General features: G+C 41.8%; 1 protein-coding gene across 15 annotated transcripts in view; it reads right to left on the bottom strand.

The window, feature by feature from the left end:
* The window catches only part of R3HDM2 (R3H domain containing 2), a 172165-nt gene that overhangs the window by 62162 nt on the left and 82237 nt on the right, over nucleotides 1-27766 (bottom strand). For 7 of the 15 annotated variants that reach the window (XM_040340927.1, XM_040340932.1, XM_040340936.1 and 4 more), the window contains 6 exons: nucleotides 21477-21518; nucleotides 15738-15824; nucleotides 15237-15257; nucleotides 10098-10215; nucleotides 7436-7514; nucleotides 3365-3424 (listed from right to left, as the gene is read on the bottom strand). In XM_040340927.1, coding sequence (XP_040196861.1) covers nucleotides 3365-3424; nucleotides 7436-7514; nucleotides 10098-10215; nucleotides 15237-15257; nucleotides 15738-15824; nucleotides 21477-21518 — 407 coding nt within the window. The remainder of the gene's footprint in view (nucleotides 1-3364; nucleotides 3425-7435; nucleotides 7515-10097; nucleotides 10216-15236; nucleotides 15258-15737; nucleotides 15825-21476; nucleotides 21519-27766) is intronic. The other 8 variants (XM_040340931.1, XM_040340942.1, XM_040340938.1 and 5 more) reach the window with 2 other exon arrangements.

Below are 27766 nucleotides of genomic sequence, written 5' to 3'. Positions count from 1 at the left end.
TTGCATTCAGCTGTGCTACATTAAACAGCTCTTGGGAAACGCATTGGAACATTTGTCTTTGCTTTAAAGTAATGAATATCTACATGGTTTTCTATAACATTACACGTGAATTACAATAAAGGCAGTGTCATATTGCTAAACTTAAAGCGTCACTAAACACACATCATAAAAAACGATCAATAAATCGTGTATTACATGCTGTTCATACTCAGTCACTCGGAGATTTGTTTTCTGTATTGTGCAAAAAAAAAAACCTGGTTGATCCTGCTGCTTTCTCTTCCCCTTTTTTCCCTGAGTCACCAATGCAGCTAGGAATTTTGCAAAGCAGTGTTGTCAGCTCTGCACATGCTCAATTTTCAGTGAGTTTCCACCATGAGCATTTCCACCCCATGACATCCGAGCAGCCCATGTGACTATAGAGTCACACATTTGGCCTTCTACACAGTGGTAAATTACATCCCACTCCCTCCCTCCTCTATGTCCACTAACCAGCTAAACACAATGGAGGTGGGATATTACAAGTATATTGATGGAAGCTTCGCCATCCTCTTATTCTAAAAAGACAGGCTGGAGGGGCGTGACAGCCTGTGACTGGCAGAAATCCACACGTTATTGCCAAAACAAAGATTTAATTTCAAATATACAAAAGTGAGTACACCCTTCACATTTTTTATAAATATTGCATATCATCTTTTCATGTAACACTGAAGAAATGATGCTTTGCTACAATGTAAAGTAGTGAATATCCAGCTTGTAAATTTGTGTAAATTTGCTCTCCCCTCAAAATAACTCAACACACAGCCATTAATGTCTAAACCACTGGCAACAAAAGAGAGTACAGCTTTAAGTAAAAAGGTTCAAATTTGTCCCAAAGTGTCAATATTTTGTGTGGCCACCATTATTTTCCAGCACTGCCTAAACCCTCATGGGCATGGAGTTCATCAGAGCTTCACAGGTTGCCACTGGAGTCCTCTTCTGTAGCTCCCCAGTGCCGGCAGCAGGACACCCTTTACATTGTATAAAATGTAATTTCTTCAGTGTTGTCACATCAAAAGATATAATAAAATATTTACAAAAAACGTGAGCAATGTCAATTTAAAACAGTTTATTGATATTATTTCTCCTGCAAGCAGCATCTTTGGAGCGGTGTGTATACCGCTCCTTCCCATTGAAAACAATGGGACCCCGCGGTAATACCGCTGGCAATGCGCCTCTACAGAGGCGCATTGTCGGCGGTATTAACCCTTTTTCTGCCACTAGCGGGGGTTAATACCGCACAGCTAGTGGCCGAATACCGCCGCTATACTGGCACCGCACATCCTGCCCCAGTGTGAAAGGGGCCTTACTCTGAATTCCAAAGGCTGTTTTTTTTTTATCTTGAACATGTGACCAGCAGCGGAGGACTAGAAGCTCCTCTTGCTTCTGTGTTTCTGTAGACAAATTGGGAAAGAGCAGATTCATGTTACTCCCATGTTGTGTGCTGTGACTTGTAGTGCATTTTTCCTTTTTTAATTAAAGGCAACCATCAAGGTTTTTTGGAGTGCGGCTGTCCATGTTTTCTTTTTCCAGATTCATGCGACTGCTGTATATCGATTAGGAAAAAGGTAGTTGGATTTTTTTTTATTAAAATAATTACAGTGCCATCACCCAGATACAGAAATAGAATGGACAATGTAAATTAAACCATGTGTGTTCTTTGTATCTGTAAAAGAATGGACAGTGCGCCAGGACGATGTAAGTCTAGTGTGCATTTGTCTTCATAATCAGTAGCCATCCTTCGACCAGTGACAGAAGATGCCCATTTAGAAGCAGCAGCAGAAAAGGAAGCAAGGATGCTTCTTTCAATATTGCTTGTCTGGATAAGTGTAGGTAGGAGAATGTAAACAGGAATCATAGGAATGCACCCCTGAATGTCCCTGGCTGACAAAAATCTAGTGGCAGTTCAAGTGTATGTAAAGCCAAAACCTGTTCTGGATGCAATGTGAAAGGGTCAGCACCTCTGTTTTTACTTCTGACTATGCCCAAGATTTATTCTCTCTAGGAACCATTATCTCATTTACAGGAAGCGATGCCAATCCAAAATTTGCATCTGTCACAGGTAAAAAAAATAATTCTAATGGGACACCAGTTCTAATGGCAATTGTCCAATGGGAGACCACCACTTGCTTCCAGTAACATTTTTTGGAACAGGTAGTGAAGAGAAATCTCTGTGGCTGGACAACATTAATAAAAAAAAAAAAAAAAAAAAAATTGGGATCTCCACCATTCCCTAGTCTTCCCAAAACAAAAAAATGTGTTGTATACATTTTACGCATATGCAGTTAATCACACAATTGATATGCAGAACTACATACATGTATGTGTTTGTATGCATTTTACATACATGTGTATTGCTTAGTCATCATGCAATATGAGAGAATAAAAACCAATAATTATTTCATAGTACGGTTGCAGGAATTTTTAAGAATGCAACGCACATAGATTTTAACTAGGTACAAACAAAAGGATGAGACTTTACCTTGGAATACAGTAAAGTTTATGCATTTTACTACAACACAAACAATTTTGAACACTACTATATCACCAAGACTCCTTTCACACTGGGGTGGTGCGGGCATTAGCGGTAAAGTGCCGCTAGTTTTAGTGGCACTTTTCTGTCACTAGCAGGGCGCTTTTAACCCCCTGCTAGTGGCTGAAAGGGTTAATAGCCCCCGTGTTGCGGCGCTTCGGCAGCACTGCTCATTAATTTCAATGGGCAAGGCGGTTTGAGTGCAGTGTATACACCGCTTCCACCCCAAAGATGCTGCTTGCAGGACTTTTTTTTACGGCCCTGCAAGCGCGCGACCCCAAAAAGTGAAAGCATTCAGGATTTTACACTGGGGTGGCTTGAGAGGCGCTTTACAGGCTCTATTTTTAGCGCTAAAATGCCTAGAAAGTGCCCCAGTGTGAAAGGGGTCTAAGAAATACTGGTTTACATTGTTCAGCAGTGATCAGGTAATATATCAGTACTAATAAGCATGGCAGTAGCTTGGGTAGAAATAATTCAAAATAGCAGACAAGATAATGATGAAGGAATGAAATGCATGTTTATAAGACCAGAATAGGCATTATGGCTTTTATCTTCCAACTACGATCATTTGAAGGCATGTAATCTAGTGTGTAAGAATTCTTTCCTTTCCAATGTGTGAATATACATCTACATCATTATCTTTAATGTTTTTTATTTAGGTCATGTGGTAAAAATACGATCACATCTGGGATTAGCACTACATAACATGCTACATTAAAGCAGGTTGAAGCTTGTTTATTCACAATATGCTTCTAGCTGTTTACATGGTGATAAGGATCTTTAAATCATACTTACCTATTATCATTAATAAATTCAAGGATTTCTTGTTCTAATTTTAGCAGCATCATTCTATCCCTAAAGGAATGAAATCAAAATTATTTCCCATCCATATAGAACAGCAATAGCACCTTTAATACAGCATAGTCTTAACACAGCAGTAGTAGCTTCAAACAGATCTAAAGTATAGCATGTGAAACCTTTGGTTACATTTGCCTGAACATCTGTCCTTCACTATACATATTACAATTGCAAAATAGAAAGACTAAATTTGCAAGAGGTAATGACATGCCTTTATGATTAAGCAATCATAAGTACTTAAAATGTTAAGTCCTTAAACATCTGAGATGTTATTAAAGAAAATGCCTGGGATTGCTGAAGTTTGATCTAAGAGTATAAACAGACCAGATTTAACTTGTTCATTGTCCAACTATGGGCTCAGGAACAGCTGGTAAAACAAACTGTATTGCCTAAAGCAGAGGTCCGCCTAAAAAAAAAAATATTAAAAGCCAGCAGCTTTTGTAACACCGGAGGGGTGGAGGGTTCCGAAAAGCGGAGGTTCCATTTTTGTGTGGACCCCCGCTTTAACTGCAGTATAGAGGAAGTAGCGAGGCTGTCTGGTTGAACAGTTCTAAATATTTTGGCAGACAAGAGTAATTGCAGAAGAGAAAAAAAAATAAAAAATCATGTGAACCCCCTAGAATTAACTGTTTTCTTCAGTAATTTGTCCAAAAATTTGATTTGAGCCTCATCTGCGTCACAATAGACAAAACATATTGTGCTTAAGCTGATTACTATTCTAATTTCTCTGGTCTTTACTGAACACTCCCATTAAACATTCAGTGTTGGGAGGAAAGAGTAAGTGAACCCATAGACTAATAACTTCAAATGCCAAATTGGAGTCCAATTGATGAAATTTGTTTGGAGGTGTAGTTTAGATTGATAGAAGACACTGACATTTTAAGATTGCCGATCATAAGAAGCATCAGCTGATGTGAACCATGCCTTGCCAAAAGGAGCTACTACTATTTGAAGACATAAGATCAACGAGAAGCTAACCTGCATAAGGGGGGCATTTGACAAAGACAAACTGTCTATAAATGGAGACCGTTTAGTATTGTGGCTACTCTTCCCAGAAGTGGGTGTCCAGCCAAGATCATTTCCAAGGCACAAAACAGAATCCTTAATGAGGAAAAGAACTACAAACATTTAACAGCTAAATGGCTTGAAGACATCACTGGACCTGTCAAACATCCACCATGTGCACGTCATTGAACAGACAGGGTGTCCATGGCAGAACATGGAGGAAGCTGCAGCTTTCAAAAAAAAAAAAAAAAAACATTGCTGCGTGCTGCGTGCCTGCAGTTTAGCAAAGAGCACCATGGCAAACCGCAGTGCTACTGGGAAAAGGTTTTATTGACTAATGAAACAAAAGTTGAATTGTTTGGGAAAACATTCAACATTATGTATGGCGCAAAAATGGGCATAGCCTGCCAACATCAAAGCATCATCCCAACTGTAAAGTATGGTAGAAGAAACATCGTGATTTGGGCTTGTTTCACTGCCTCGGGGCTTAGACCACTTGCCATTAGCAAAGGGCAGATTTATTTTAACAAAATATCCTACAGGATAATGTCATGGTGGCCGTCTGCCACCTGAAGCTTAGGAGAAGTTGAGTGATGCAGCAGGACATTGACCCTAAATATAAAAGTAAATCCACCACATCTCGTCAGAGAAAGAAAATACTGTTTTTGGAGTGGCCCAGTCAGAGCTCAGACCAAAACCCCAAAAGATGACCTCAAAAGAATAATTTACACCAGACATCTTACAAATGTGTCAGAGCTGAAGCAGTTTTGAAAAAGAAGAATGTCAAAATTTTCTCCTGAGCATTGTGCAGGTCTGGTCCAGAGCTATAGGAAGCACTTGCTTGAAGTCATTGCTGCCAAAAGGAGGTTCGACACACCATTCATTTCAAAGGTTTACTTACTTTTTTTTCCCAGCACTGTGAATGTTTAATTGGTGTGGTTCAATAAAGACACAAAAAATTTGAATTGTTTGCATAGTTTCAGCTTAAAGTGGATGTAAACCCACTCTCATCATTTCTAACCTACTGCCATAGTGATGATCTAAGGATATAGATGCCTCCTGCATGTATCCTTACCTGTCAAATGTCTCCCCTCTGTCTGTTATAAGAACTGAAAAACTGCAGATTCTGTGGGTGGGTCTGTTGTCTGGAGCTCGGTGGGTGGAGTTGTAATGTCAGGAGACTGCACCGCCCCCCTCTACACCCCCCTTGTCAACATGCATTTTCTCCTGTGTATTTCTTACACTAAATTCTGCTATGATCACTAACATCCAGTCAAAATCCAGAAAAGTAACCACATGACTTCAGAATAGGAGTGGGGGTTCAAACTAAAAAATAATGCCTGTCTCCAGGCTAGTGCATGACATATGTAAATAACCTGTCACTCACAGCAAGGGGGCGGAACGGACCCAGGTTTTTCTCCGTTAGTCCGTTTTATCTCACTGAACAATAAAAGAGAATTGCTCAGAGCTGGATTAACTCTGTGTGGTAAGACTGGGCACAGATGATGACATTTTTCTTTACATTGTGATAGCAAAAATAAATATATATATATATATATATATATATATATATATATATATATATATATATATATATATATATATATATATATATATATATATATATATATATATACACACATATATACACATATATACACACACATACACACATTTTGGGTTTACACCCACTTTAAGCATATTGGGGCTGATTTACTAAAGGCAAATCCACGTTGTACAACAAGTGCAGTCGCTGTAGATCTGAGGGGAAGCGCTGTCGATTTGTATCATCCAATCATGTACAAACAAAAATGCATTTTTTTTCTTGCATGCCCCCCTCAGATCTACAGCAACGCATGCCCCCCTCAGATCTACAGCAACTGCACATGCAATGCAAAGTGGATTTGCCTTTAGTAAATAAACCCCATTGTCCATTGTTGAAACTTAGACAAGAATCAGACGACATTTTAGGTCAGGTTCACATCTGTGGTAACCGGTTCACACCGGTTACCGCAGTCACCTGCACAGAAAAATGTGGTGGATGCGTGCGGGACTTAGGGCAAATTACTGCAGGAACCAGCTAAAGCAGTAAACTAATGGAATAAAAAAAGGTGGGCTCCTGGGAAATTTAAGCCATAATGTGCTACAATGCACCGCATACTAGCACAATATGACAGACTTGGCTTAAATTGAAGCCCTTCAGCGAAGTCAGCTGTCCACACTTTCATCTTCACCTGGTCTTCCTTCAAAGTTCGGTTTGTGCTCTCTGGCCAACAGAATGGTTGGGCCATGATGATGTCACTCCAGTGCATGAGCACGAGTTCACAGCTGCTAAACTTACAGCACACACTGACATCACCAGTGCTTCAAGTATGAATATCTCCCAAATACTGAAGGTCTAGGAGAGATTCACTGTACCCACAGGTAAGCCTTATAAAGGGCTTCCCTGTAGGTACAAGTTAAAAGGGGGCGTTAATTACCACTTGAATTCCAAGGAGTTTATGTATTTATTCTTGTCACTGGGGTCAGCTTAAAAGGGAAGGCAGATAAAGAAAATAAGCAGAAAAATACTGTACCCCGGGTACAAACTAAGCTTTTTTTTTAGTGCAGAATACTCCGATCAGCACTTTCTGCCATTGGCTGGGGGCACTGATCTGGAGTCGGTTGGATGCTAGTTTTTCAGAATCCCGGGCAGCTTCTGTCAGACTAACATACACACGGGCCCAATGTCAGTTTTTTTATTTTTTTAACAGGCAGCGGTCACATGACATTTGGCTTATGTGTATGGTGCTTAAGGAAAGGAGGTTAATTAGGGCTAATTAGAGTAAACGAGGGGTAAAGCAGCAACTGGTGTATGTGCTGGAATCACTATATCAGCGACAGTTGCAGTTCAGCAATATTCAATCAGCTCTTTGACTTGCAATCCTGCTAAAGATGCTAACAAAAAAGATTGTCAAATTAAGTGCCCAATTTTGAAAAGTTAAAATTGCATTTACAAGATACCTTGGGTTATTCTTCAGTGTGTTCACTAAAAATTCATGTACATCTATTCCAGTAGAATCCGTGTACTCCTGACTAGAATCTGTGGGGACAGAAGAAAGAAAATCACTTCTTATAAAACACCAAGTCTTATCTTGGAAGTCAGTAGTGTCTTTATAAACACAATGGATCCAACTTGCATTACTTTATAGAACATAATAATCAACAGTAACACTACTGCCATGGGAGTGCACCACCCTCAATAGACCCTGCTAAACACCAATTACCCTCTAGCGACATTATACATCACTGGTTTCACTTCAGAAAACAAGGGTCTATGTCATTGGCAGTCATACAGACATGGTAGAATAAAATGGGATTGTGTTTGACCACTGCTCACCCTCGTCTCTCACAACTAAGTGAATCCTACTCATAGGAAGCCAACAAAAAAAGAGCTTCATATTCGGGTCCTAGTGATGCAAAGGGGTTGGCAGTGAAATACCATCTCCCAGTAACCTTATAGTAAGGCACACTAGTAATAGCCACAAATATATCTTTCATTAATTCTATTTATAGGCAACTCTCCAAGCTTTTGAAAGTTAATCATGTGAAAATAGAAAAAAAAAAAAAAACGTGCTTAGTGAAAAATCCACGGAGAGACACAGAAATCCAGAAACTGATTTCATTGCCACCTACAGAAGGTTAGGACATTGGCAAACAGAAAAGTTGTAAGACAGCACCCCATATAACATCTCTTCTACCCAGCATGCCTCAGTTTTGTGAGAAAGCATTACAAAAGGCCAGCCAAAACACAGGGGAATGGGACATTGGCCCCTCAATGGACTTTAAGGAATATTAGCCACACTACTAAAACAAACTGATTAGGGACAGGCACGAGGAAGGAATCTGTAGAACTTCCCCAAGAGGCTGCAAATCAGCTGCAGAAGGAAGAAAAATCCATCTTTTGTGATCAGGTCCCATGAATGCCTCCAGATTTACACTATCCTCTATAACGGGCATGTGGGAGCACAGGGCTATCCCACAATGAATATGTGCCAAATAGGAAAGAAAGAGCAACCATGCGCTTTCCGACACTTCAAAGTGAAGACCAAGTGTTCAACGGTAGCATACCCAGCAGACAGACCAGGCAGAAAAAGCTTTCCAATAGGGGGTGGTAAGAAGGTGCCATCCAGTTCACTGTAAAAGACTGATTGCGTCTGGAACTTCCTGGTCTGAAGAGACCATCTGAATGTCTTTGCCTCAAGTCCAAGATCCCAGAAAGAGGGGGAGGCTGAAAAGAACCACAAGTCCACAAGGGAAGGAACCCAGTTGGGTGAGAACTAATAATCTAGAAGTCCTAAAAGGAGATGTAGGTAGAATATCCCCAACTGATAAGGAAGAGATCAATGGTCCTCTGTGAATGGACTACTTTAATGAGGATTTAGTGAGCAGAATAGCATTGCCCATGGAGAATTCAAAGTTACCAACGACAAACATCTGGGAAGCCGTATCCAGAGGGGACCTAGGTCTATCAGGAGGGTTAAGACAGAAATAGCCAAGAAAAAAAATTCTAGTAAATTGTTACATCCAACTGGAGTTGTTCTGTAATGTTGAAACAAATCCAGCTGAATGTGATTAACTACTGCTAGATATATCATGCACCACCACAGACAAAAAACCGACCCCCCTTCAGTGAGGATCTACAGAGCATATCACAATAGGGGATGACAAGGAAAGGTACTAGGGTGGACAGAAGATCCAGTGTCTCGAGCAGTTATAGGTGCTTCTGGAGGACACTGAAGGATCAGATCCTTACTAGGAGAGGGAACAGTAGGAACTGATCCCTATTCGCCTCATAAGTCAGGGAGTTGTTTTGAAAAGAGTGAGAGATAAGGGGCATATGAAAACGCAAAGGCAAGGTCCTACCACAGAAAGAACAAGATTACAGCGTGTGGGGATTCCACTCAGACCTTGTAAGATACACTGCCAAGTGCAGTAACACCCAAACCATGGTTAGGGGCAGGTGAATAACTTGCCAAACTCAAGGGTTTAGCTCGATGGCTACCAGGGGCGACTTGCGCACCCAAATGTTGAGTTGGCAAACTATCCAAGGAATCATCTGGGTAAACCAACATCCCTAACTTTTCGAAGTGGAGGGTGCAGTTGTCCCCTCAGCCTTAACCCTTACCACAGGAAAAATGGTGGTGGTGGGAAATTTGAAAAGGTGCCCAATGGTGAGGTAGCTCTCAATGCTTTAGCCCAACCAGCACCTGAGGCTATGACACGGCTCAGGACCTGGAAAGCAATCCATGGCGAATAGGCAAAGGTCTGGAAAGTCCCACAATGCCCAGTGCCCAAAGGTCACATACCTGGCTAGCCCTGCAAGTTATACCTTCCAGAGGAGTCAGTGTATGGCCTTCAAAGAATTTTATGAGGAAATGCTGATCCAGATAGCTGCTAAGTAGGTAGAGACAAGCACCAGTGTAGGAAAAATCCGCAAGAGGGGTTATACAGGGGCTGGCTTACAACTCTGTTTGCCAGTGTCCTAGCCTCCAGTAGGCAGCAGTCCAACCCAACTTTCTAAATTCCTGTGCCCCTCAAAAGGACAATGTAGAACGTCTGTTTTGACAGTAGCTGACAGTACTAAATCGGTCTAGACCAACTGATGTCACAATATTAAACCCACCTCTAGAGAGCATTTTCTTTGGCCCTTTTTCTTTATTTTTCTCATCCTTCTCAGGCCCATCCTTACAGCACTTCTCTTCCTTATCAGAAGGACAGCTAATATGCAAGTGAATGACATCCTAAAGCAAAAACAAAAAATAAATAAAAAAAAGTTCACATCACACATGCAGACAATAAAGCATGATTTAAAAACAATGCACTGTTCGGTATATTCAATGAGTAGCATATAAATCACTACCAATTAATAGAGCAACATTCAAATAATCAAGTAACAAAGCCCCTACACACCAGGGGGAGGCAATCAATTTGACCTAGGGGCCACGTGAGAAACTGGGACTGTTGTGGAGGGCTGAACTTTATTCGGCTCATTCATTTTGGACCTGGGAAAGTCCATATGTACGTAAGAATATAGAAAAAAAAATGAAACTAATAACAGGTAGGTGGGTGGTAAAAACGCTGATCAGCTCCTACAGTGGAGCCTTCACAGTCCTTGGAGCTCTCCACACAGACATCTGTCAGCATGCCTCTTTGAGCATGTCAGCCTCCTCATTGAGGAAGCAGACAGGCTGAGAACCACGCCGATAGTGGAGGCATCGAGCACTAACTGACAGACAAAGGGCCGGATTTAGCCTTGGCACCACAATTCGGCCAGGTCTGCCCTAAACCATACCTAGGAAACAGACAATACATTTCAACCATCAACTAGATAGAGAACTAGTTAAAGGTATATCAAATATGACAGATTCCAGGGTGCTAAACAATGGATCGACTCTCTAAGCTTCCCCCTTTGTGCCTGACCTCTACATACCCCCAAGGTGTCTCTCCCTGCCATTCTTATTCTAGTTCCTTACCTTCGCCATCATTGAGGAATTCCTTGTTGTACAGTTTGGACCAATCATTTCTTTCTCTTGAAAGGGACACAATAAAAACTCAAGCCCCCTTTGATGTGATTACTCTTCCATATTAATCAAGATCTATACCTAGCAATCAGAGTCATGCATTCTCTAGCCAGTATACATTCATTAAAGTGGTTCTAAATGCTCAAGTTTACCTTTGTGCATGTTAAGCATCAAGGTTAAAAAAAACTTCTGTATGCCGCAGCCCCCAAGCCCTCCTAATACTTACCTGAGTCCAATTGCAATCCAGTGATGTGCACGAGCTGGCTCCTGCTGCTTTCAATCACAGACAGTGAGCCAATGAGGAGAGAGAGGCGTGGCTGAGAGAATAAACATGCAGAGCAGCAGCTCAGAGGCAAGCCCTGCTTGGGTGCCCCTATAACAAGAGGTTTGCTCTGGGGGCACTTGGCAGGAGCGAGGGGCCAGGAGCGCTGGGGGGGACAAAAGAAATAGATGATCAGGGATGTTCTGTGCAAAAACTACTGCATCTTTTAAATGACTGACAAGTTCCTGGCATACATAAAGTACATCTGGATGAAGAGACATTTCTCTAATCTGCCTGCTGGGGGAGGTTCAGGGCATTCTGCAAACTTGGCAGTCCTTGGACAGTTTTGGGGTAATGTGTAGAGCCATGGTGCTGTTAGGCAAAGACCAGTACTCACTGCATCAATGTGTCCGCAGTAGAGAACATTTGGCACAAAGTTGTAGCTTGTACTCTGCTGTTTCTGCTACAAAATCAGGGACCTAAATACTGCCCTCCTTAACCTCTTTACCACCGGGCTTGTTTTTCAGATTCGGTGTTTACGAGACTAAAAGTTTTTTTTGCTAGAAAATTACTTAAAACCCCCAAACATTATATATATTTTTTTTCTAACACCCTAGAGAATAAAATGGCAGTCATTGCAATACTTTTTGTCACAACGTATTTGTGCAGCGGTCTTACAAGCGCACTATTTTTGAAAAAAAAAATCAATTTTGAATTAAAAAAATAAGACAACAATAAATTTTGCCCAATTTTTTTATATATTGTGAAAGATAATGTTACGCCGAGTAAAATGATACCCAACATGTCACTCTTAAAAATTGCGCCCGCTCGTGGCATGACGTCAAACTTTTACCCTTAAAAATCTCGATAGGCGACGTTTAAAAAATTCTACAGGTTGTATTTTTTGAGTTACAGAGTAGGTCTAGGGCTAGAATTATTGCTCTCGCTCCAACGATCGCGGCGATATCTCACTTGTGTGGTTTGAACACCGTTTTCATATGCGGGCGCTACTCGTGTTTGCGTTCGCTTCTGTGCGCGAGCTCGTCGGGACAGGGCGCTTTAAAAAACATTTTTTTTTTGTTTTCTTATTTATTTTTATTTAGTTTATAATTTTTTACACTGAAATTAAAATAAATAAATTGATCACTTTTATTCCTATTACAAGGAATGTAAACATCCCTTGTAATAGAAAAAAAGCACGACAGGTCCTCTTAAATATGAGATCTGGGGTCAAAAAGACCTCAGATCTCATATTTAGACTTAAATGCAAAAAAAAATTTGAAACGGTCATTTTTTCAAATGACAAAAAAAAAAAAAAGTTTCTTTAAGACGCTGGGCGGGACTGACGTTTTGATGTCACTTCCGCCCAGCAGAGCTATGGGGACGGGCGAAGGAAGTTTTTCCCTCACTCGCAACCCCAGTCAGCTGCCGAACGGACCCGATCTCCTCCGCCGCTACCGACGGCTCTGGTAAGCGGCGGAGGGCGCGGGAGAGCGACGGGAGGGCCCTCTCCTGCCACCGATAACGGCGATCTCGCGGCGAATCTGCCGCGGAGACCGCCGTTATCTTGTACAGCAGCCCTCAAAATTTGTACTTGCCTGCTAGCATTTGGCGAGTACAAATTAACTGGTTGCGAGTAGCAGAAAAGGTGCCCAATCAAGTGGCTTTCTCCTGTTGTCTCCCAAATCCCGCCTGTTAAAATGATTGGTTGCTAGCGTCCTAACAACCAATCAGGTGCTTGGAGGACTGGCAACCTGCTGACAACGGAAGGGAACAGGAGAGGACTTGCTGTCTGACACTTCTGAGATGACTGGCTGGGAGAATGAGGGGACCTGTGTGCTGTCTGGATCTGGACACTGCTGACGATTTGAGTGAGAAGAGAGTGAGCAGAGGAGTCCGACACTCAGAGCAGGGGGAGGGGTCAGGGATCACACTGAACAAGTGTAGAGGGAGGACATGTTCTCCCAGGTCCTAGAGCTGTGTACACTGAGCTGCAACACCGAGCCATTCATCGCCACACCATCCACAGTACCTGTACCATGGCTGCAGTCTCTCTGACCCTCTCCCTGTCATGCCTGCAGTCTCTCTGACCCTCTCCCTGTCATGCCTGCAGTCTCTCTGACCCTCTCTCTGTCATGTCTGCAGTCTCCAGTCTCTCTGACCCTCTCTCTGTCATGTCTGCAGTCTCTCTGGTCCTCTCCTGTAGTATGTCTGCAGTTTTTCTGACCCTCTCCGGTAGTGTTTCTACAGTGGGCACAGAAATGTTTGCCCAGGGTCCAATTAACATTATACGACCCTGCATACCATGTATGATCTGAATAAAATATGATCATTTACAAGGGGCAAGGTTGGGTGGGGCAACTGGCGGTGAGTAACTCTTTAGGCCTGGCTAGTAGCTCAGGACTTGAAATTTTGAGCCCTGGTGTACAGGACCGCCCACTGAAGAGATGGATATCTCGGTTGTGGCAGCAGCTGCTGCCGTTACCGAGATATCCATATTTAAAAAGAGGGCGTCTTTTTACCATGGGGCGGTGGTCAAGAGGATAATACCAAGGAAAGGAGCTTCTGATTTCTAAGCTGGGTCAGGTGGAAGAGAGTACATGTAAATATTGACATTCCAGAAGTTTCATAAAAAATTCATATATAGTGGTACAGAATTATGCCTTTGTCCAACAGGCCACATGGTGCGTGCCTGCTACGGGGTCAATCAGATAAAAGGTAGCAGTGTCATTATTGTACATTACTCAAGAGCAAAGGACAGCCATCACCCTGAGTGGTATTTCATAGTATCCTGTAGGGCATCTTTTTCAAGAAAAAAAAATACACTTAAATATGTTTTAATGCACACAAAGACAATACTCCATTTTTGGTAGAATTTTAACGAAGTTACACAGTAGATAAGATACCCAACTAACTTTCAAACGGCGCATTCTCGCAGAATCCCTATAAATACAAATAAGTTATCCATGAGGCTAAATGCTTTTTAAAGCCTTTACAGGTTACCAGTTTAAAGATATACATGAGGTCTGGCTCTAGGCTTATTTTGCCCTTGCGCCAACGTTGACAGCAATAACTCATGTGTGATGCGATCAACGTTTACATACGCGTGCAGCAACTACTTGCACATTCACATTTGTGTGCGGGCATGAGGGGACAGGATACACTTTTTTTTCTTTAATTCAACTTCATTGCCATTACAAGAGATGAAAAACATCCGTTGTGATAGTTGGGTGGTGACAGGTACTCTTTATGATGAGCTCGGGGGCCTATTTGACTGTAGATTTCTCCTCTGCCCTTCAAAACAGCTGATCTAATTGATCAGTTGCTTTACCAAATAGGTTATGTCTAGTCAAAAAAAAAAAAAAAAGTGATGAGATACTTGTTGATTCCAGTTTTTTTATGCCACAAAAAGAACAGAAATTCTGCTCACTCTTCATGGTAATTCCAAAGTGACAGGTCTTTTGTTCCACTGGGGGAACTTCATTCTGCTCCATGTAAAAGTGACAATTGCTTTTACATAAAAGAATCGTTGGCAATAAGTTTTGATGCTGGGATCATGGCTGCAGCTATGATCCTGGTATAACTGCTTCTCAATGAGGATGTAGATGTGTGCGTACAGCGGTCAGGAAGCGGTCAATTCTAGACACTGACAAAAAACGAGCAACATTTTATGCTAGTCAGAGGTTACCAATAAATGCAATACATTCATCTAACAACGCCAACAAACCCCCCTGCAAGTTTCATGGTTTAGCATGAGCTATAGGTTCTGCTGTAGTCCCATAGAGGGGGCGAGCACGACACTCCACACCAGGGAGAAAGCTTTGCATTACGGTGTGTAGTTACAGACAGAAGAACAGGAAGTGAGGATTTCTCAGAAGAAATAAGGACATTTAGAAGCAAAATGGAAGGATGAGGTAAGTGAAGGAGGAATGCACTAAGGTAAAGGAAGCTATTTAGGAAAAAAATACAAAAAATGTACCTTTACAACCCCTTTAAAGGCCTACAGAAAAAAAAAAAAGCACACTTATCCAGACAGCCTTCACAGATACCAAACCATTACAAAAGATTTTATGTCTAAAGCCAAAAAATAAATAAACATTTGGAAACATATCGCAGCTTACGGGTCTTTAGAAGAGGTGGCTGCATTTATTTTCAGGCTAAGAACATTTTGAGCAAGGGCAGAAAACACCCGTTGATTTCTCCAGAAATACATTGTCACTTCCCTTTGTGCTTAATTGAAAGGAAAAACACTCTTCTCAGCCTGTCAAGGTGTCCATTGAAAACTACCAATTACTCTACACCCCACATAATGGATACAGAAAATGTATTAATGATCCAAATCAAGAAAAAAGCCTGACCGACAACCATGGCTTCTTCTATATACAGTGGTAAAGTTAGTATAGCCATCCAAGGACAGGAAGTGTTATTCCCATAATTACCAGGTGAAAATAAGTAGGAAACAAGGAATACACAATATTACCTGAGGTTCCAAACATCCATCAACAAACGGCCCAGATGACTCTTCACACACCGCTAAACTTCTTACCAGCTTCAGTTTAGAGTTTGACTGGAGAAAGGGAGTGAAAAGAGACTTCCATTAGTAAAAAAAATAATTAGAAAAAAAAAAAAAAAGTTAGCATAGCAAACTAGAAAACATAAAAACCAATAGGGTTTAATAAGTTGCATAAGACGGTTCTCTATGTAATAAGTATCATTCTACTTGCCTTTAAATCCTTTTCTTGGAGTCCATTGCAAGACAATGGAGTTCTGATATGGTCGGGTTATACAGCATCCCACAAGCTGATCAACCATAACCCACCAAAACAGGTGAAAAAACAACAAAATTCAAATGAAGGGAAAAAAAGGGACCACAACCTAAAGTCATCATCAACAATAAATGGGACCAAGTCCCTAGAAGTAACAGGTCCAAAGAAGGAATGTAAAACAAAGGTCCAGACGAGGCGGACCAGTCATTCTAGAGCCAAAAGCCTTTACACCCCTGACATCCTAGAACCGATGAGCGTTCCACTTATGAAAAACTGAATGGTCACAAAATCAATCAAGGAAAACGCTAAATCAACTAGAACACAACCACATACAAGGAGTGCGACGTGATCCCCGAGTTCATCTGAGAGGACAGGACATAGAATCCCAAAGCTCAGAGATCAAGCATCTCGTCTACCAATGTCTTTAGCTACAGGTTTACGAATGTTCCTGACACCCCACAAGTGGCAGTATCCAAAAATGTTTGCACGATTAAAAGATAAAAATAAAGCTGGCCATAGACTCTGCGTTTTTTTTTATTTATTTTTTTCGCGTGTTGCGGGAAACACAATCACTCGATTCCACAAACAGCACAGTCGGTCAGTGTTGAGGCTGGAATCTTTTCCGCAAAAGCCATTGTGTTCTCCTGGCGGGGGAGAACCCTCCCAGCTAGGAGACACAGTGATTATCGCTAGCGGCCATAGCCGCAGGCAATAATCGCATGAAAGACAGGGTTCCCCCTACCATTTAAAATCGGGTTTTGATTTTTATCAAATTTATTTTAATAGTTAGAGTAGACATCTATCTAAAAAGATAATTTTCTATTCAAGATACATGATTTAGTTTATTCAGCATGAAATGGAACTTAGTTATGTAGCACAAGGCTGTATATTCGGCAATATTTAAATTTTTGGTAAACTCATTCAATGAATCCAAGCTCTGCAAGCTGAGATAACACGCAGTGGCAATATTATTGTTTTAATGAAATAAAATCATTTGAGTAGTTCAACTGTGTGATTAACCTATTAACCTCAAATTAACCTAAAAAAACGGTTATGAGGTTGCTGTTTTACTAACCTGACAGCTTATTATTCTAAATAGGAAACCTTAATTTTGATTGCAAATACTGGAAGACAGACAGACAGACATGTTTTTCTTATTAGACGTTCCTCTGACAGAACAATTGTCTGCCTTGCTTACATAGCTATCCAGCGAACGATCAGTGGGTCCTAGTGGCCATCGCTCCTGATGAAGTAATAGATCGCGTGCGCGCCTGCCCCAGATCCCTTACTCTATCCAAAATAAAAAGAAAAATGTTTTGCCTATAGTTCTACTCTAATAAATTAAACTGGGCAGGGTTGCACATTACTGTACAGCAGCACACTGCTGTATGGTGACATGAACAAAATGTCAGTTTTGCGCACTTCAAAAAAGGTGCGATGCTCTGAAATGCACATCATACTGTCCCCTTCCGCTGGCCTGCTGCAGCCAGAATGGTTTTCTGTAAGGCAGCTGTCCATTTATGTGTGAATGGGCCCTTAATGTCGTAGCCAGTTTTTATTTTTCTGATCCCATAGTATCTTCATGCCACAGATGTATTTAGAAAGGAAAATAAAAGTTGTGTGTCCTTTAATAATGAATGAAGCCATTTTCTCCTCTTGCTGGGTATACTTTTGTCTTTTATACAACGTACTTCTCTATTTGCTGCTTTTTTTGTTTGTTTTAGCCTTAGTGTGTGATATACAATTAATGCAGTTGCCATTTTGATTAAGAAAATTTGCATACATTTGTGCTTCGGAAATCTAAAAACTTTTATTATTGTAAAATTATTTCAGTTTGTGTTCCAATTTTCATTATTTCACCCCAATTTTTTTCTCGTCTTATTACACAATCCCCTTTTATCAGTACCAGGTCTAGAATATGATATCCTCTGCCTGGGCTTTTTGTAAGTTTTGGAGAAACCCCTTTCAAAGCAAAAGCAGCTTCTAGATTTCTCTCAGAAGCTTCCCAAACATAAGATTTTTTTCAAAAATGTAGCAGAATAGTATGGCGATCAAGTAAAAGGCAATCTCCAAATATCTGAAATTTCCTAAAAAGTTTATTTTTTCCCCAAAAAGTGTAGCAAAGTACCAACATCCAAAGAAAGTTTGACTCCCGTCGTAAATGTGCTTTGTATCTTATATGACAAACTGCAAAAATAATCTGTATAAAAAGGTCAGTTTAATAATTAAATTGAAGTGCAGGAATCTAAAATAATAAGTAATATTAGGCCTGCTGCACCCGGGCCAAATGTCGGGCGGCAGCAGCCAGTTCAATAGAAGCCAGCCGACATTCAGCCCGTTTGTACTGCAGTCGGTCCGAGAGAAGCCGGCTGAAAGGGTCATGACCGAAAAAGGTCTGCTGATCAGCGCGCTCAGTCAATGAAGACGTCCTCGTCAGAACACAATAGCACAGCAGGGAAGATCTCTATACCAACATTGCATAGTTAGTACAGCGGCTCCTGAGCTGTCAGTTTTTTTTTTCCCATTCAGCCCATTGGGTTTAAAAAAATAAATAGTAGTGTGTACTAGGCAATCTTTGCCTAGATAGCTGCAAAATCGATCTGAGCTGCAGCTGTCCCCCCGGCGCCACTGCGCTGAGAACTGAGCAATCAGACTTAGGGGGGGGGGAAAAAGCTGCTCCAGGTGAGCGAGCCTCTGGTTAATCCCCACACACAAGTCAGGTGCTAGCCCAGCTCGCATGCTGTGTAACAAAGAAATAATTCCGGACAGCTGCACTTCAAAAAATCCTTTTATTGAAGCTTCATATGACAAGTGGTTAACAGATGGAGCAGGGGACAAAAAGGTAGACGCATTTCGCACAAGTGTTGGCGCTTAGTCATTACCTAATGAAGGATTTTTGGAAGTGCAGGCGTCCAGAATTATTTCTTCATGAGCAATCAGACTACTGTCGCTCAGTTCTTGAGTCCAGAATGAGCGGTGACTGTTAGTCACTGCTCTGCACCTCCAGTGCTCACTGGAGTGCTGGGCTTGGAGGGTAGATGGGAGCAGCTGGCTCGGGCTCTCAACAGTGCACTGAGAGGCTGAGCCAGCTGCCAGACAGGCATCTGGGCAGATACCGACATTATTGCAAGGATCCATGCAGAATCTGGACTGGCTGTTTATCAGCAGCTGATAGACTTTATCCCACTGTCGGCTGAATCTGGATCACATGGGTACACTCCTGTGACCCACAGGAGAAGTATGGCCAAAAGAGATTTAAGATTAGATCAGGTATGCAGGGACAAAAATTGGTGTTACTTTGTCACTTTCACAGGTCTGCAATTTCTGTGTGCTTCTGTGTTTGACACTCACTAAGAGCAAAAATCAATAAGAAAATTCTATATTTTTAATGAAATCAGGAGGAAGGGGAGGGTGGTTACAGTTTTCTACAAGAGAAGTTACAGAAAATCTTATATTATTGAAATCATTCCAGTTAACATGACGCAGTGAGATGCACAGAGGGAGCAAAGCCTACCTGTTAGTGAGATGTGGCTGAAAAAAATAAGCAAACCATACTTTCGTACAAGGTCTGCTTTAAAATATCCGCTTATCTGTACATTACCAGTCTCTCTCTGATTGCAGAACCAAATAACCTTAGTAATAACCACAAAGCGCAGTGGCTTAGTAGTTAGCACTTCTGCCTTACAGCACTAGTGTCCATGGTTTCCCTTTGGCGTTTGCTTGCGTGGGATTACACTGGGTACTCCCTTTCCGCTCAAAAAAAATCCTTGTAGGTTAACTGGCACTGTCTAAATTGGCCATAGTATGTGGGTGTAAGTGCACTGCATGTATGCAAGTAAAAACAATGAGGTAAACTGTCAGAGCAAAAGACTAGTGCATAAAAAATGTAAATAAATATGGACAGATCTAAAAAACAGTCACAGGGGTAGATTCACAAAGGAGATACGCCGTCGTATCTCCGAGTCTGAGCCGTCGTATCTATGCGCCTGATTCATAGAATCAGTTACATAGAATCAGTTACGCATAGATTTCTATTAGATCTGACCGGCGTAAGTCTCTTATGCCGTCGGATCTTAACTGCATATTTACGCTGGCCGCTAGGGGCGTGTACGCTGATTTACGCCTAGAATATGTAAATCAGCTAGATATGCAAATTCACGAACGGACGCCCGACGCAGTACAGTTACGCCGTTTACGTTAGGCTTTTCCCGGCGTAAAGTTACCCCTGCTATATGGTGGCGTACATGCGGCGTACCAATGTTAAGTATGGACGTCGTTCCCGCGTCAAATTTTTAAAAATTTACGTTGTTTGCGCAAGTCGTCCGTGAATGGGGCCGGACTTCATTTGCGTTCACGTCGAAACCAATACGTCCTTGCGGCGTACTTTGGAGCAATGCACACTGGGAAATTCCACGGACAGCGCATGTGCCGTTTCGTGAAAAACGTTAATCACGTCGGGTCATGGTTAATTTACATAACACACGCCCACCTCTTCACAATTTGAATTAGGCGGGCTTACGCCGGCCTATTTATGCTACGCCGCCGCAATTTTCTATTGAGAATACGGCACTTGCCTGTAAAAGTTGCGGAGGCGTAACGTAAATAGGATACGTTACGTCTTCACAAAGATACGCCATTCTACCCCACAGTTCTTTAGTCCATATTCTAATATGTGGTAATAACCAATCCTTTAAAAAAGGGGAGGAGAGGGATAGGAGGATAGTAGGCGGCAGCTGTCCTCAGAGAAAGCCGGCTCTGTAAGGGGAAGACAGTGGAACAAAACAGGAAGCGCCACCTAAGTGCAATATGTTAGTCACAATTTATTGAGTTAAAAAGGAAATGCACTTACAAACATGTATAAAAAAATGGGCTCATCTGTGTGCTGTAATCGCGGTGCGGTCCGGTCTCAGGTGCATCCAGGCTCGAACACAGCGTGGAACACAGACGATGACGTCACAGGAAGTGAAACCAAAAAGAGCACCGGGGGAAGGACAGTATGAGGCAAACCACTGAGATTACAGCACACAGATGAGCTTGTTTTTTTATACATAAGTGCATTTCCTTTTTAACTCAATAAATTGTGATTAACATATTGCACTTAGGTGGCGCTTCCTGTTTTGTTCGCATGTATGCAAGTGATTGATGTGAAAGTACAATATGTAAAGTGCTTCAAACATTTTCAGCACCATATACAGTAAATACCGGTAGAAAATAGACTGTAAAAAAAAAAAAAAACGGTCATTGGAAACTATAGAAACCATCTTTGTTTGGACCAGCACTTAATTGTAGAATTTTACTTTGTCCCCAAAAATATGTACCTGTACTCTTGCATAGAATTGTAGGTATTTGAGCAGTGCAAGCAGAACATAAACTGGAAATGTAATGCGTATAAAGAGCATAAGTAGCCAGTGATTATTTCTAAAATGTGGGAGGCATGAGTTATACTTGTGTACCTTGGCTCGTTTCCTAGCATGGCCGTGGCTTGGATTCCGCCTCTGCGCCAGTGGTAGAAAATTGAGAGAGAAGAAAGAAAAATAAAACAGTAAGTGTAATGGAAAAACAAACACAATCCAATTTAGACACCGAGCATCTTGCATATCTTTTCTAGGGATAACTAATGAAATGCAATACCCTAATAAAGGCTGGGTTTACCTTAAAATGCTTCTCACATTAGAGCCAAAAGCACAACACACACACGTGCTAGATATATAAAACAGCAGTGCCTAAAGTAAAAGTTCCATTTCACAGTTCATCCTTTCCTATGAACTAATGAAATGGGAAAGTGTAATTCAAAATGCCAAATGTTTTTTTTTTCCCCCTTTGTGAATAGAGTAATGGAGGCACCCATCTTTTTCCCCATCTGTGCCCCATTGGCAAGATATCCCGTCACTTCATGAAACTTCATCATAAAAAAAAAAAAAAATACACACCCCATACATGTGCGGGGGTGGGGGAAGGTGGTCGGGGGTGGAGAGGAGCCATGTCAATATAAAGAGTAACTATACTTTTGTTTATAAAAGAAAATTGCAAGAATTTCAAAAGATTCCTACCTTTTGGAATTCTGAAGGAATAGCTTGTTTTTGTCTGTGTCCATGTGCAAAATGAAAGTATATTTAATTTACTTATTGATTTCATATTTATCAATCATCTGCTGCACATGTGGGGCTCTATTGAGGATAGTTTTAGGGTCTGCATCCCTTTAGATGCGGTTTCCTATTGGGAGGGTCTCATCAAAAATGACAATTTTGTTGCAGGGGCTTCTCAAAATCTGAGTTGTATTTTAGCCAATCACACAATCAGGAGCCGGTCAAGGCTCAGGCAAGATTGCAACAATGAAGTTGGGATCTGCCCACATGCATGGACCCGCACCCAGTTACGCATCTCAGTGAGCCGCTGAGAGCCTTAGCCGGGCACTCCTGCCTCCTCCACAGCCTAGCACTCCAGCAAGCGAGGGGGGTGTTAAAAAATTAAACATTGTAAAACACTGATGTATGGCACTGTTCCACATTGCAAATAATCATTTACTGCCAATTCTGCAATATATATTAAGTGCCGGTTCACACTACAGCGACTTGGGATCCGCCTTGTCAGACCTCAAGTTGCCCCAAGTCGCTGGACATAAGAAATTCCATTGAAGTGAATGAGAGCTGTCTAATGTAATGTACACTACTGAAGTTGCTCCGACTTCAGAAAAGGTTCCTGGTACTACTTCAAGGCGATTTCTAGGCAACTTGTACCCATAGATTTCAATGGAAGTCGTCTCCAAGCAACTTTACAGGAAAAGAAAATAGTTTACCCAGGCAAACCCTTCCCTCCCACAGAGCCGATTATTCTGCGATTGACCAAAGCCAAAGATGCCTGTCCTGGAGGCAACCTCAAGTTGCATTGTAAGTTGCTCAAAGTCGTGCTGAAGTCGCCTTGCAAAGTCGCGCTGTAAGTCGGGTTGCCCCTGTGTGAACCGGCACTAAGAGATTAATTTGCATCGATGAAGCAAAGGAGCAGATAAATAAAAGTATACAATTCTTTACAGATACAGCAGCTATTAGTCGTAACCACGTAATCTTCTCTAAAAGAAGATCAGGGCGGAAACCAATGTCCCAAAAAACGCATACATGATGGTATGCGCAAATTCAATGAAGAATGATGGAAAGCATACACATACGTCATGTATATTTGCTCTAATGGACAATGGTCCCAAGAAACAGGACCCGAGAGGTGGATAAACTGGCCTCCATTGAAGTCTTATGAAATATTTCCCTCACAAAAGATGTTCTGCCTGAAAAACTGCAGAAACTATACCATTTTTACTATTTGCAAAAAAGAGAAGAAAAAAAAAAAAAAGATACAAATGAAAAATAACTCCTCTCTTATTGTCAAAGTTGCATAAAACAAATGTATGTGCTCTTCTCCTTATGTATTGATAATTTCAGAACACAAAAAAAACAGTAATATTAGCCCAACATGGGATAAAAAAAAATGAATAAAGAGAACAGTGCAGTACAGTGAAGGAAATAAAATGCCATCCCCAAAACAGCTGGGTCTGGAAGCATTCTGAGAGTAACATTAGGACAAGCAAGAAATAAAGAGGAATTTGGGAGACCCCTATGGTGTAGTAAATTTAAAGCGGTTGTAAACCGCATATACAATTTTTTTTTTTTTTTTTACCTGCAAGGCAAAATGCATAATCAGCTAGTATGCACCGCATAATAGCTGATTATGAAATACTTACCTCAAAACGAGGTGAACAACACTTACCTGGTTCACGCCGAGCGAGATGTCATCTTGCTCCGGCGTGTCTTCCGGGTATCGCCGCTCCAGCGCTGTGATTGGCTGGAGCGGCGCCGCTCCAGCGCTGTGATTGGCTGGAGCGGCGATGACGTCACTCCCGCGCGTGCGCGCGGGAGATTTAAAATCGGCATGGTCCGGCGGCTGCCGGATCTTCTGCCGTGGATCCCTCCTGCGCATGCGCCGCCCGCATTGCGAGGGGAATATCTCCTAAACCGTACAGGTTTAGGAGATATTCTTTTTACCTACAGGTAAGCCTTGTTATAGGCTTACCTGTAGGTAAAAGTGAAAAATTAATGTTTACAACCGCTTTAATAAACCATAAAAACCAAGCTGAGTATCTAGGAAGTCAACATTCACTAATTGCTTATCACGACTTGTGCCAAGAATTGCAAGCACTGAGAAGACAGCGAAGGCAGCCTTTGAGTCAGCTATAGATGGAATGGCTCTCCCTTATTTCTGCATGTCCTTATTGTCAAGGAGCAGATAAATACTCACTGGACATTATGCAGTACAATGTGAAAAGGCAAAATCTTTACAATGAATTAAAATCATAAAACTCAGATATACCTGGCATTGAAACCACTAGGACATGGGTCTTCAAACTACGGCCCTCCAGGTGTTCAAGAACTACAATTCCCATCATGCCTAGTAGGGGTGTGCATCTTCACTGGTCTCACGATTCGATTACGATTATCTGGTCAACGATTCTGCGATGCATGACGATTACCGACGAGCTCTCACTTCCGCTTGGGCCGCCTAGGCCCTTCCTCCCTGCAAACTTCTGAGACACATCACAGGTCCCAGAAGATTGCCCGGCTATGCGGGACAGCGCAGTGAGACATGCGCACCTGGCTGTGAAGCGGCAAGCTTTCACTGCTGGATGCCCACAGTAGTATTGCCAGCACCGTGGACAGAATGGAGGGTTCGAGCGGCCACGTCGCTGGATTGTGGGACAGGCGAGTGTCTTTATTAAAAGTCAGAAGATAGCTGCTACAAAAAAAAGTGTATCTTCTGACTTTTAATAAAACAAAAAATCTACTGAACTCTGCTTTTAAATAAAAATAACCTCACTCCCTTAAAGTGGAGTTCCACCCAAAAGTGTAACTTCCGCTTTAAGCACTCCTCGCCCCCTGACATGTCACATTTGGCATGTCATTTTTTTTGGGGGGGGGGTGTCCTCTTTTTAGTGGGACTTCCTGTCCACCTAGGTGACTCCTCCTCTCGCCCTAGGTGGCCCCTCCCTGCCAGTGATCTTCTGGGACACAACACAGGTCCCAGAAGATTGGCTGGCCAATGGCAGATCACAGTGCGCGCCTGTCCATGAAGCCGTAAGCTATCATGGCCAGGTGCCCACAGTAGATATGACGGCGTTGAGGAGAGGAAAGGTACGGGGCTCTGTGCGGCTGCATCACTGGACTGTGGGACAGGTAAATGTCGGTTTAATAAAAGTCAGCAGTTACACTTTTTGTAGCTGCTGACTTTTACTAAACGAAAAAACGGTGTAACTCCGCTTTAAGTAGTGCACTAATACGGTGCACTACAAGGTACAGGAATATACGCATGTGGCTGCTAGGAGGGATCAGAATCCACAGAAAACAGTACTGTCTCTGTGTTGAAATTTCCCTGGGCTCCCAAGTTTGCACATTCCAGCACACTAGGAGTTAACATAATGGAATGTGCAAACTTGGGATCCCAGGGAAATGTCAACACAGAGCACGTGGGGGAGAAGAAATCATACTGCTGTTAGAATACCGTTTTGGAATACATGCCGTCATAATCCATTAAGTGGCCACCGATGTATGTGTTTTTTTTAAATATATGCAGCTTCTCATACCTGCATTTCGGTCTGTGTATACTCCACACATGTGACTCTGTCCGGCCCGCCTCTCGTTCTCCTCTTTCCTGAGGTCAGTGGGAGTTCTCGGCCCCGCCCACCGACTGTACTGTAGCTAGCTATCAGATCAGAAGAGATGCGGCGGGGCTGACGTCAGGAGAGATGTGGGAGGTGAGAGGCAGGCCGGAGCAAACAGTCACATGAGCAGAATATACAGAGTATACAGACAGAAATGCAGGTATGAAACACTGTATATTTTAAAAAGCACATGCAGCAGTGGCCACTTAATGGATTATAACAGCATGTATTGCAAAACTGGTATTTTATTAGACACGCTCGGAGCGATCTCCCGGGAGGGACGGGGGAAGTCGGGGTGAAGTCACCCGACATCGATTAATGGGGACACATGCATCGATGCTGCATCGGGGACCCCCGAATCGCGATGCATCGATTATATTCAGCACCCCTAATGCCTAGTCATGTCTGAATGTCAGTTTTGCAATGCCTCATGGGATTTGTAGTTCCGCAACAGCTGGAGGGCCGTAGTTTGAGGATCCCTGCACTAGGCTATATATATATTATATATATATATTATATATATATATATACATATATATATATATATATATATATATATATATATATATATATATACATATATATATATACATATATATACACACACATATACACACACATATACACACACATTTGAGGATCCCTGCACTAGGCTATATATATATATTATATATATTATATATATATATACACACACACACACACACACACACACACACACACTTAGGCCCCATGCACACGAGACGCTGCTAAACTCGAGTTTAGAGGCATTTGGGCATTTTTTTCAACTGCCCCTGAACACATTTAATGTTATCCTGTCCATGCACACAATCACGTTTTTTGGCGTTTTAAAAGCAGTTGGGTTTATGTCCGTTTTTTCAGACGCAAAATTTTGGGTTCAGAAGCGTTTTATTCTTGCGTTTTAAACTTTGGGAGGGTCTACAATGTCTTTGAGATAAGCGCTGACAGCCGCAAACGCGGTGAAACGTCGCTAATCACGACAAAACGCTGCGCAATTTGCGGCAAAAACTGGCGTTTTAAATGCCGGTTTTTGCCTTTGAAAACGTGAGTTTAGAGGTGTTTGTAATTGCTTCTCAAGTGCATGGGGCCTTAATATACCTGTACTTGCTTCAAGTAATATAAAAGACCAACTAGGAAATCACAAGTAATTAAAATGCCTCTCGGATGTGATATTGTATACAAAATTGTAATTGGTTCCAGTAAAATGTTCAATAAGATTAGAACATTAAGACTCAGGAGGCAAACCGCTAAAAACTAAAGCCTTGTAGAAATGACACATAGTACAAATACACATAGAACGCAACAATCAACTATTAGGCTCCATGTACACGGGACGCTGGTGCAAACTCATCTGAACAAATTTTTTTAAAGGTTAGATACCGGGGTTCAGAAACGCACGTTTTGCCACATTTAACCGCGTTTGCATCTAGAAGCGTTTATCAAGATAACCTAATAGGACCCTCCCCAGCTCCAAAAACATTGAGTGAGCAGCAGAGAGAGCAGCTGTATACTTGTATTTGCCTCTATTTCTGGGCTTTTTTTTTGCAAGGGATCCCATTACGAGCATATGTGAGGAAATGCTATTGATGAGGCTAGAACGACGTAGAAAATTGCGTGCTAGGTCCAGAGTCAGTTTGTCACTATTGGACCCATCCGTTGATTGAAAAATATCCTACAGACATTTGCTGCGCAAACACGTATGTACAGCTGCGTACCTATCCAACAATTTTTTTTATTTCACACGCATGTCCATTGCCACATTTGATCTTCTAGTAGGAATGGTTGAAAATGTTTTTTCATCGTTTTCTATCATATTTTTGTATTTTCAGGTAAAAAAATAGAGTACCTTTAAAAATGCTTATAAACGAAAATAAGCGTACCGCGTTTAGCGTCTGAAACGTGGAAATCTTCTGCGGCTGAATCCATTTTTTTGCTTTCAAAGAAACGCTGTTAAACGCAACAGCATTAAAACGGCAATAAACGAGACTGTGTACATGGTCACATAGGACAACATTGAATCTG

The sequence above is a fragment of the Rana temporaria genome, chromosome 2 (assembly GCF_905171775.1).
Source record: "Rana temporaria chromosome 2, aRanTem1.1, whole genome shotgun sequence".
Classification (NCBI taxonomy): Eukaryota; Metazoa; Chordata; class Amphibia; order Anura; family Ranidae; genus Rana; species Rana temporaria.
Note: the sequence above shows the minus strand (reverse complement) of the source record. Positions and strands in the feature narration are given on the sequence as shown.